We start from the raw sequence: 11,718 nt of genomic DNA, 5'->3' as shown, positions 1-11,718 counted from the left end.
GTCAAAAAAACAGCTGTGACGTTAACCAATCAGATCTGGTCTCGGTGTTAATGACAACGGTTTGCACCAATCAGAATTGGACCAAGTGGCTTTTATTGTCGTATCACAAACAGAGCATCAATATGTCAACTTGACACTTGACACAACAAACACTTGATTTTTGTTGCAGAAAATAAATAAATTAGATTCAATTGAAACATAAATGCACTGGCCCAGAGAAACAACTGCCTGCAAACAGCATGGGCATATTGTTATCTGCACATGAGTGAAATAATATTTGCAAAGTAACATGAAGTATCTGCTTAAACCTCTCTGGACCAATGTTTGTTAAAACACATCTAGAACTTTTATATTTGAATTTCTTGTAATCCTAAAGTCTCAAAGATCCAATATATTAAACTTTTTTAGGATATGTGTGTAAAATGATGAACAAAACATAAAAGAAATATATAAAATGTGATTGAATAGTGCTATAAAAAACATAAATTTAAATATATTACACTGAAACATCATTTAGCTGCCATAAGGAGCTGTAACATGCTGACACAGTAAACATATCAAACTGTCAAACGGTGTGAAATAAGATGATTCAAAAACATCTTGAAAGCAACATAAAGGGGAAGAGTGAATGGGGTTACAGCACATGTCTGTGTTGGTGTGTGCTGCTGTATCCCTGTATTCGATTTGAAAGTGGTGATGATGGCGGTGAGTGTGTGTAGGTAGCTTCTGGAATGTCTCTGAATTGGAGGAAGACATGAAGTGGGGAGGGAACAGGGAGCTGCTGCACTACATTGGTCCTCATCAGTAGATCTGGTCCCAGCACTGACCGAACCTGCAGCCGGCAGATGTGGGAAAGACAGGGAATGGAGTCTAGAGGGAGGAGGGCAGAAAAGAAAGGGACAACTGTCATCACTCAAAGTTTACTACAGTTCTGTGAAAGCAAATCTGCAGTGTATATTTTGTCACTGTACCGAGATGTGGACGTGGTTCCCAGGTCTTCTCTGCCAGTCTTCGATCCAGAATATGTTTCAACGGGGGAGACAGATTCGACCAGTTTACAAACTCCAGCAGGTAATTCAACACCTCGCTGTCTGCCTGCTCCAACCTAGAAAGCATCGAGGACAGAAAGATATTGATCGAGTATAGCCATCTGATGCTTGACAAAGAGTGGACAAGTGAGAGGACGGTCTTACGTGTGGGGCTGAAGCAGCAAAGAAGGTTCCAGTCCTGCCTTTAGAAGCAGAGGAAGCCAGCAGGCAGCAAAGTGTACTTGGTTTAGTGCCACACAGAGCAGCTCCCTCAGTTCCTGCAGCTTTAACACACTTTTCCCACGATGATTCGGTACAGAACAGTCCCTGGTCAAAGTCTCCTGTCGAGGGATCCATCTGCGCTCAAGAATCAGTTGCAGCAGGTCTGTTTTGTCAGTGGCCAAGGCATACATCCAGTCCTCCTCACTCAAAGTTGCTCCTGCAGCTACCAGCAACCCCACTGATTCACTGAAAGAGATTTTAATCAAAGTCAAGTATGAATCCATCGGTTTTATTTTGCGTATGTTCTGTAGAATCTGTGAGGGGGTCAAATCTGATTTCTAACAAACCTGCACGGTTCGTTGGATGTGCGACTCAAGGCCAAGGAGAGCGGTGATCGGACGCCCAGGATGTGTGAGCAGACCTGAGCGTCCGGGCTATAACCTTCCTTCAGCAGCATCTCGACACTCTTGCTCTGATGGCTGTGGACGGCCAGGTACAGTGGACTCACCATGCCATCACCACGGTCACACACACGGTCCGTCACAGCTATCAGCCTCCTGAGGACACTGCATTAACAAAATGACAGAGAGTCAGGGAAAAACAATATGGCTACCTTAGCATGTAGCACCTCCCAAGAAGGGTACGATGTGTTGATAATGATGATGATCAGTACTGAGATGAGAGGAAGATTAATCAGTTAGTTAATCAACAGAAAATTCTTATAATTGGTTAATTGTCAGTTATGAATCAAATATTCTTAAGTTCTAGCTACTCAACTGAGATAATTAGCTGAATTTGATATCATTGTAAACAAAATATATTTAGAAGAGAAAACTGCACTACTAATTAATAAAAAATAACTTATTTAGATCTCACATTTCTTTTCTATTTATACATTCTGAGACAGTTCACACAGTTCACAGCTCATTGGCAAATGTAACATGTGATGAGGGATCATAACTAAACATCGCTTCACATTATAAAAGGTCAGGAATCACTGCACAACAATACGTAATTGAAAGACAAGTTATGAGTCAGTACCCGATGTGGCCAAACTCAGCGGCAGCATGAATGGGAAGCTGTGGCCACTCATGACTGCAGGCTAGATTAGGATCTGCTCCGTGGTCCAACAGGAAGTCCACACAGGCCTGGTGGCCCTCCTGAGAGGCGATCAGCAGCGGTGTGGCCAGATCAGCTGCCTGAGTCATCACATTGGCCCCTAAATCCAAAAAACAAATAAAACACAATTCATTTTGTATTATATTTTACTGGATTGCTGGTGTAAGTGAGGAGTGAAAAGAAGAGGCGGAGAGAGAAGCTGGGACACAAGAAGAGAACTCTGGTGCATATTGATCAAGTCCCTGACCAATATTAAATTGCAAAAAACTAAGTTAAACTAATAAGGCATAAATTAAAAATATCTGTTTACCAGCATTAACAAGGATTTCCAGGCATTCCTGTTGTCCATACTGTGCAGCCACAAAGAGAGGGGAGATCTTATGGTCGTCGAGAGCCTCCAGGTTGCACACATCGACCAGAATGCGTACAATCTCACTGTGACCCTTAGAAAATAAAAATAAAGAACAAGTTAGGATACACCTCACAGTGTTGTGTGTGTGTGTATTTCAGTTCCATAATTACCCTATAAACAGATTGATGAAGGCAGGTCCAGCAGGACGCAGTGTGTGTTCGGTTGACCTCCGCACCTTTACTGACCAGCAGTTCTACAAGCTCCTTGTGCCCGCAGTCAACAGCTGTTGGACAACAGATAGCAGCTGGTAAATATTGCAGACAACATTAATCCAATCACATCCAATTTAACTTTTAAAAGGAAATGTATTTGGTCAGGTTTGTATACAATACAGAAAACACATGAACACCAGTTTGATAACGTGTTATACCTGCGTACAAAGGACAGGACAAGTCATTTGTTAGCTGGTTGATGTTGGCATGTGCTTTCAGGAGGAGTCGGAGCACAGCCGGGTGTCCTCGCTGCGCTGCCAGGTAACATGCAGATTCCCCCTCATGAGTCAAAGAGTTCACATAGGCAGCACAGCTACGGGAGGAGCCTGCTGCTCACAGTCGGATACAGAAAGAGGAAAACAAAAGTTGTGTCTACCTGAAAAACATGATGAACTACCTGCCTGTTTTTGTATATTGTTGTTTGCACATCATGCCTATTCTGAATGTTGCAGCATTCATTATTTTTGTTTTGCACCGGGGACCAGTATGTACTGTACTGCACTGTCTTAAATGTGCTTTCCTTTGTCTATACAACTGTAAATATGAATATCTTTGGGTTTTGAACTGTGGGTCCACTTTAGTGCCAGTTTATCCAGAAACATATCTAAGCATTCTTTGCTTCCAGCTACTAAAATATGAGAACTACAACCCTGAGTTGAACAATGACCTTTCTTACCGCCCGCAGCAGACAAAATCTCCTGCACACACTCCTTGCTGCCAGCGGCTGCCGCCTCGTGCAGGGCGTTCCAACCGCGGTTGTCTCGACAGTCCACACTGAAACCTCTCTTTATCAGCCTCCTCACCCGCTTCCTACAGCCGGAGCGAGCTGCAACAGCAACACTGGAGACTGTGTCTCCGTAGCACTCTGTGAAGTCCATCCCCTGCTTCAAAAGGAGTTGGATCCATTAATGATGCCATTATTTGCAGTAGTGGACAGTAACTAAGTACATTTTGTTCTCAAATACTGTACTTAAGTACAAATTTGAGGTACTTTTTCATTGTGTGCTCCTTAATACTTCTGCTCCTCTACATTTAAGGGGTAAATATTGTACTTTTTACTACATCTAAACATGTACAGCAGTAAATTGCAACATACTCATTGATGCATCAGTAATAATTATAATCCAGAAACATATATAATAGTAAAACACAGGGAACATTTTAGTGCACAATAAATACTTGTCCTCTAAGTAAAGTACATTTGGCTGATAATACATTTACTAAAGTGAGGTTTCCAATGCAGGAATTTTACTTGTAGTTGAGTATCTTCACAGTGTGGTAGTAACACTTACTTAAGTAGAGGATTCGTATATAATCAATAAAGGACGAATCCTAACGGAATTACAACATTTAATAGCAACTTCAGGCTCCAAGCTAACGCTGTTGACCATAGAAATTTAAGTCAGCTACGTTGCTAACGTTCACAAATCACAATACATAGTTAAAACATTTCACAAGCTTTAACGTAACACTATATACAAATACATGACACACAGTACGTATAATTATTTGCTGTTCTTGGGGGGGAAAAGGTGCTTATTTACCAAAAATAGAACATCAACGCCTGGGTTGACGCGAGTCGCTGTTTGATGACGTCACATCACAACATCCCGTCGCGTGCCGCCTGCTACAAGGCAGCTGTAGTTCGTCGCAGTGGATTTAGCGTTTAGCTACTGGTCAGAAAATCACCGTTTTATCATCAGTTAAACCTTTGAATCCGGTTCATCTGCAGTTTTTTAAAAACGTCTGAAGAAATGCGAAGACGAAAAATAAAAAATCTGATGGAAACAAGCTAATCAACAGTTTCAACCGAGGCTGTTTGAAGGTAAATTAAAGGTGAAAGTAGCTTGAGATTAGCAAACTATATCGTTTATTTATGCTGCTGAAGCAAAGACTTAATCGTCTCAATATAATCTATCCCGAAATGTATCATCTTGATATGAAAATATACGAGTCAAAACACCCCAACATCATAGCTGTCAAATGCTTTATCCTGCACTGGAAGAAGTATTCAGACATGTTGGTCGTTGTAAAACTACAGTATAAAAATACTCTGTTACAAGTAAAACTCCTGCATTCAAGTTAAAGATAGCATCAAATATACTTAAAGTAGATTTATTCATTATGCAGAATAGCCTATTTCAGATTCATATGTATAATATCACTGAGTCGTATTTGTTGATGTATTAATGTTAGTGTGTAGTTACATGTGTAGCTACTATATACTGTTGGGTAGCTTATCTATTATATAATAATTGATTAGTTGATTTAATCTGCATCAATAATCTACATCAGAAAAGATCTTGTAGCTCAAGCTGTAAAATATATGACGTGGAGTAAAAAGTACAATATTTGAAGTATAAAGTAGCATGAAATGGAACAACCACCTCCAAATTGTACTCAAGTAGAGAACTTGAGTAAATGTAAACTATATTCCACCTCCTGCACACACACACACACACACACACACACAACACATGTGAAGATGTCAGATTTATCCATAATGTTAAGACTTAAGTTCTTAAAGTCTGTAGACGCTCCTGATTTGTTTCATAAAACATATCATAACATGCTACTTTTTCCCTGAATTTGCCTCAATACTCATCTCTTACCCTGTCTCCTAAGTTGTTCCCTACTTCGTGTCCTAGCTTGTCTCCTAGTAGGTTACAGTCCCCGTGGCCTCAGCAGCATCATGGTGGACATCGCTGTGAAGAGCGGAGCCGCTTGGACCTGTCACGCTCAGTTGGCTCAGGTGCTGCTTCCTGTTCACGTCAGTAACAAAGAGGATGAAGAGGAGCTCAGTCCGCCAGAGGGAGACGAGACAAACTGGTGAGAAGCTTCTATTAAAGTAATTATCTGTGGGAAACGTTTGTGAACACTTATGTTAAATGCTGCTGTTTTGCTTGTGGTGTTTGGATTCTCCCTGTTTATTTTAATAGTTTATTAAAGGCTGACAGAAGTTAACTGTGTGTGTGTGTAACGTGGGGAAACAAACCTCACCACGTTATGTAAATAGAAGGGGCATAGATGATACGATGAGTGAACGGCACTTTTAACATGTGTGTGTGTGTGTGTCCCCCCCCACAGGGGCGGCCCAGTGCTGCTGGAGCAGACAGAGGAAGGCTCTCCTTGTGTTCTGACGCTCCGCTGCACCCCCTGCTCCCCCACCGCCATCAGCCGCCTGCTGCTCGTCAGCGAGGCTCGAACCATGGAGCTGTACGACCAGACGGGAGAATACTGCGGTACGATACGAGGGGAGAGGGATGACAGCGTCCAGCCAGACAGGTATACAGTATAGTTGACTTAAGTCTGAGCTAATGAACAAAATCAAGAATATAATGAACAAAAATGCTTCATTAATGAATGAAGGCAGTCTGGAGTTTCATCTCCATTGTACAGTGTTGAATACAGGCTATTACGTCATAGACTCCTTAAAAAAACATTAATTTAGTCGCCATTGATACATTTATTATTTATTTTTGATGGATCAGTTTCTGGTTAAGTTCTGATAATGTCTGAGTTTGATGAATGTCCGACGGTAAGTTGAAGCAGTGTCTCCTCGCTCTTTTTTGTGCCCACAGTTCAGACAGAGGGCCTTTCTACAAGAAACAGCTGATCCTCGAGCATCCGTCCTCCGCCTGTGAAGTGAAGGTGAGCCGCGTTCAGAGAGACGTTTGACGTCTACTAGAGACCGTGGATCTTCTAAACTTTAATCTTCAAACTGTTGAGACATTTTTTAAGTGCCGGGGACAATTTGTATACATGATATACATCATACATCTGTGTTGATCTGGTTTGGGTGTCCCAGCTGCTCTCCCTGGGCGGTCGGAGCAGTGTTTTGGTGTGTCGCGTCATCGTGGGCCTCCAGACGCTACAGCCCTGTGTGGCCCGCGGCCCCGGCATCGACATGCAGCAGGTGCAGTGTCTGGTTGAGGAGATGGGGACGAGCCTCTCACCGGGAGCCCAGAACCTCATGGAGATGGTGCACTTCCAGCAGAAGGTGGGAGTAAAGGAGCAGTGAGTTACTTATTACTTAATGACCTCTTCTGGCAAAGAGGTGGAATTACAACAACAACAACACCTTTAGTCAGAGGACGACGCTGAGGGACTTCATGTTTTAGCTCATAACCTTCCACTTGCTTGAACTTCACTTCACTTGTGTGCCATTAGGTTTGAGATTGTTTATCCACCTTCAGGAAACCTTTGGTTTCAGTTCATTTCAGCTCACTATGAAAATCAACTTGCTCCGTGACACAGGGACTGTGTTTCTCTCCAGAACCAGACCAGCTCTCTGGGCGGCTTCCTGCCTCTCCTGATGGGCGGTGGAGTTTTCTCTGCTCTGGCTCAAGGAGCCAACATCTCCCCAACAGCCGTCAGCAACCAGCCCCAGTCTGCAGACTCCAGGGTATCCGTTATTATCATAATCACTGTAATGATAAATCCTTTCTTTAGCATGTCCACTAGCAGCGTCATGCCAGTGAACTGTGATATGAGAAAATGTTTGCATACACTGCATATCAGATAGATTCAGAGAGTTTTGTTTCTGTGTCACTAGCCTCCAGTCGGCTCCATCAGGCCTGCAGATGAAGCTCCACCGGCTCAGAACGGAGCAATGTCAGACGGCTCCACCTCCTCCTCCTCCACCTCCTCCCCAGACCTGGTGTCCGGTGTCAACATGAAGAATATCGGTGAGGACGATCATTTATCTCGGGTCATAAAGGAGCACACAAGGTGTTGACTCAGAAAACAGTACTTTACCTTTTTGCTGAAACATTCAACGTTGCTGAAAATCACAATTCGGAATGTCTTAAAGTTTTTATAGATATTTTGTAGAAAATGTCCTTTCTTCATGTAATTCTTAAGGCCTTTACACACACTGTATACAGTATATATACTGTATACAGTGTGTGTGTGTGTGTGTGTGTGTGTGTATATATATTACTCAAGAACATTGAAAGTGTAAAACACAGCACAAGCCTGTAAATAGTTTCTAGAGGCATTAAAAAAACGCCTCGGTGATTCTTTCCTTAGTTTTGAAATTCCTAACTCTTGAGCTCGGTTTGTGATGTGGTCTCTAGCGAGCAGTGAGACCGGAGGTCCAGCGAGCCACGCCCAGCTGGCGGAGATGATGTCTCACCTCCTGAAAGGGCAGGGGCCCGGCCAGGCCGTGGGCTCCGGCCCCGAGCTTCTGCCCATACTCCAGAGCCTCTGTGGTCAGGTGACGAAGCTGAGGCTGGAGGACGTGACGGTGCTGGCAGAGAAGGAGAAGATGATGAGAAACGGCTCATGGTGGGTTAAGACAGTGTGTTTTAATTCAATACAACTCGCCACTGCTGCTGCTCAAAGAAATAATAACACAGATTGTGTTGATTCTTCTGTTAGTATTCTTCTAATTAGTCATCAAAGTCACATCACTGTTTCTGTTTCTGTTTAACACCTGAACCCATCGCTCGACATGAATCTTATCAGATAACTGAGCTCCACCTTGTGTCAGAAAGACGTTACTGCAGCTAACGAAGGCTACCAAACATGGAAGATCAAATATTTTATAAATAATAATACATTGCTATTGTTATTACTACTATACCATACTATAATAGCATTAATAGTACTTCTAGAGATAGTAGTATCCTGTAATAATAATTCGTTTAGTGGTATTAAACAGTTTTGCAAATTTGAAGTTGCTGCTTCTAATTAAATCAAATTTGGCAAAAAAGGCGGCTTTGCAACCAGAAGAAAATGTACATTACATTATATTTACTTAAAATGTATTAAACCTTTGCTCAGGCTTTGTCACTGCCCTTCCTCTGCTTCTGTGATTGGTTTAGAAAACAAAACCTTTTTCGCTTAATTTCCAGTTAGACTAGTTTGAGTGTTTACTTGTTGTTTTGAGGAACTTCTGAGGCGCATGTGCTCACACAAGCTCCTCCATCTGGAGTAACATACTCACAGCCACAGAAGGAGAAAACTATTAACAGTTTGCTCCGAATGGTATTCTGAGAAGATATGATTGATGAGAGAGCGTGCAACAAATTGTCCCTGCATTTATGAGACTAAACAGCATGTTTGAGCTCATCTATTCTTAATTCAAAGGAAGGTTCTGTAGTAGAAACATTAAGCATTATTGATCACTGTGTTTAAATCTCTGCAGCCACGTCATTGTGGCACAGTCACGTTGTTGAGGAGCAGAGGTCGTGTGGAGGAAACACTCTTCAATGGGACAGTAGTTCTGGTTGTGTTAGGTCGCATTGTTAGCTGACGCCCAAACATTTCCCACTGCGTCATGGATGAACATTCACTGATCTCCAATCTGCCTGGCAACACAAACAAAATGTCATAATTCATCAGACTGCCTGGTAATAAAGTCACTGAAGCTTTTATGTTCTTTTTATTCTGGTAACGGTTCTGTTCAGTGAACAGCTGACGGACCCGGCTACATAGAAGTGTCCGGGTTAGCGGTGCAGGGAGGAGGCTGACACGGAGACAATAGAGTTCATTTATCAGCATCGCTGAATGTTTGAGTCATTAAACTGTTGACAAACTGCACCAAACCTCATTGAATAAATCAAATCTTTAAGTCACCGCTGACACAAAGGCTCAGTATCAGTTAACTTCATTTATGGAAAACATTAGTTTCACTCTACAATAAAAACGCGTGTTTACGAGCTGGTGCTGCTGCTGCAGTTTGATAAATGAGGCTCTTTGACGGAGCAGAGCAGCACATGTGGGTTCAGAGAGAATGTCAGCTGAGTCTGACTCCACATCGAGGACAGGACGGCAGCTCAGCGGTACGTTTCACCCAAACATCAGTGGAGTTACCACAGTTTAATACTTTGAATTAGATTCCAGAAAACCAGAGGAAGAGGAATATCTGTAAACTGATGTACGAAGTGTCATTTGAGTGTTTGCTTGTTTTAAAGATGCTAATAAGAGTTATCTCGAGTGAAATGTGAAGAATTGTGACTGGGACTTTGTTCTTTCTTGTGTACTGGCTGTCCTCCAACCTGCGTATTCGATCTTCTTGGAAAGCTTGTGATTTCCCAGAATGCTTTTCGACTAATGCAGGAAGTTGTTGCCTGTGCCGCTGACTTGTAGGAGGAGGGAGCGATAATGACAGCGATTAAAAGTGTTTTTTATTTTCAGAAGAGAAACTTTGATATTAATGTTGCTTACAACCTAAACACGTCTGTTGCATTGCATTCTGGTCTATGTCGTGCTTCTGTAGGTGCAGAAATTGGTTTCTTACTCTTACTTCTACAACAGATTTCTCACCAAATCTTGAGCAGCAGGATTCTGATGCTCAGCACTGACTGTGTGGGGGGTTTACTTTTACTGTCTGTTTATATTTGAGTTTTTGTCTCTGATGTGGCTTCATGGTTCTTCATGAATCACTCTCATTCCTCTCCACTACACTTAAATATGACTCTCTCTCCTCATTTAAGTGCTTAATAGAAAGCCACATAGTTATTATATTTAACATGAGTCAGAACCGGGACTAACAAGACCTGGTCTAAAAATGCCATGTTGGGAGTTATCAAACTGCCGTTTGATTATTATTCATCTTGCAAAAGTTCAGCTGAGTTAAACTTCATCAGGTCACCTTTTTGTTCTTGGCAGTGTTGCAGTAACGTTGCCTCTGCTCTGCAGGGAGTTGGACTCAGCCATGGAGCGTCGTCTGGAGGAGATGGAGAGGAGGCTGAAGGAGCACGTGGACCGTCGCCTGGACGCTCTGGAGCAGAAGCTGGAGAAGGCCCTGCTCAGCGCCCTCAACCAGGGAGACACGAGCAGCGTCCACGGGACCGTCGGAGCAGACCGCCCCGACAACAGCCACGCACTGAGTCCAGAACCATTGAAAGACTAACAACGTGCAACCTTCTCAACGACACCTCAGTGTCAGAGGGAAAGCAGAGCAGGACGCAGACAACTAACAGAGACACAGTAGAAAGAAAAGAAGGGCTGAAATGGGATTATTGATCAAATAACACAATTATCGCAATAATCTGCTATAAAGAAAAACAATGCTGTTTAACTTCAAGTGTCCTGCTGCCAAAGAAACCTCTGTAATGGTTTGTTTGTCTTTTTGTGGGAGAAAAGCAAATGAATGCTCCACTGTTAGACAAAGTGAATGTCCTGGATGTAAGTTCAGCCGACAGAAACCAAGAATCTGTAACTGCAGATATCCACGTTACTAAAATCATGTCCTGTGGCGGCAATGCATTCTTTGAAAGTTAAACCACATGAAAAAAAGTACCTGGAGATACATCACCAACAACAGGCCATCTGAGAGCAAGCAGGTTATTTTAAACAATTCAAATGAAGTAATGCATGTGATCTTATCCAGGTTGTTGTTGGCAGGTTTTAACATAACAATTATTGACATGCAACACCAGCAGAACACTTATTTATTCACGTTAAAATGTGCATGTAAACTATTGTCCTCCCAGGTCTCATGATCCACATGAACTCCAGTCAGGACCCCGAGCGACGGTTCTTCTCATTCACACTGTGTGCTGGAAGCCTTTTGGTTCATCAGGCCTTAAAGTTTGGTTTGAATCTCAGAATATATATATATTAATATATATATATATATATATATATATATATAACATGTAACTGATTAAAATGTGTTTTAATACGACACTGTAATGTTTTAAATAATGTACATGTCTGTAACATAAAGCAATGTAAACTATTAAAAAGACAGTTTTGATCTGATGTTGATGGT

General features: G+C 42.2%; 2 protein-coding genes across 3 annotated transcripts; one reads left to right on the top strand and one right to left on the bottom strand.

The window, feature by feature from the left end:
• Positions 1-171: 171 nt before the first annotated feature.
• On the bottom strand, positions 172-3,871 carry asb3 (ankyrin repeat and SOCS box containing 3; the record flags this gene model as incomplete). Its single annotated transcript, XM_079183027.1, has 9 exons — positions 172-870; positions 972-1,105; positions 1,194-1,496; positions 1,598-1,816; positions 2,292-2,469; positions 2,680-2,812; positions 2,892-3,004; positions 3,152-3,322; positions 3,670-3,871. The coding sequence occupies 9 exons, from the start codon at positions 3,869-3,871 to the stop codon at positions 635-637; spliced, it is 1,689 nt and encodes a 562-aa protein (XP_079039153.1). The 3' UTR covers positions 172-634.
• Positions 3,872-4,632: 761 nt separating this feature from the next.
• On the top strand, positions 4,633-11,679 carry cUnh10orf88 (chromosome Un C10orf88 homolog). 2 transcript variants are annotated; one of them, XM_079183121.1, is made up of 9 exons: positions 4,633-4,818; positions 5,642-5,822; positions 6,081-6,278; positions 6,575-6,644; positions 6,802-6,993; positions 7,270-7,398; positions 7,549-7,681; positions 8,072-8,282; positions 10,641-11,679. In XM_079183121.1, exons 2-9 carry the CDS (start codon positions 5,686-5,688, stop codon positions 10,852-10,854), a joined length of 1,284 nt encoding a protein of 427 aa, XP_079039247.1. In that variant the 5' UTR covers positions 4,633-4,818; positions 5,642-5,685; the 3' UTR covers positions 10,855-11,679. The 2 variants fall into 2 exon arrangements, with proteins under 2 accessions (XP_079039247.1, XP_079039248.1); XM_079183122.1 differs by lacking the exon at positions 10,641-11,679 and adding an exon at positions 9,145-9,238.
• The last annotated feature ends 39 nt before the right edge of the window (positions 11,680-11,718 follow it).

This window comes from Pholis gunnellus (assembly GCF_910591455.1).
Source record: "Pholis gunnellus genome assembly, chromosome: 21".
NCBI classification, from domain to species: Eukaryota; Metazoa; Chordata; class Actinopteri; order Perciformes; family Pholidae; genus Pholis; species Pholis gunnellus.
Note: the sequence above shows the minus strand (reverse complement) of the source record. Positions and strands in the feature narration are given on the sequence as shown.

Coding starts and splice junctions, on each gene's coding strand:
- cUnh10orf88 (XM_079183121.1), top strand. CDS start 5,686: ATGGTGGACATCGCTGTGAAGAGCGGAGCCGCTTGGACCTGTCACGCT. Junction 6,645..6,801: donor CCTCCGCCTGTGAAGTGAAG/GTGAGCCGCGTT, acceptor TGGGTGTCCCAG/CTGCTCTCCCTGGGCGGTCG. Junction 8,283..10,640: donor ATGATGAGAAACGGCTCATG/GTGGGTTAAGAC, acceptor TCTGCTCTGCAG/GGAGTTGGACTCAGCCATGG.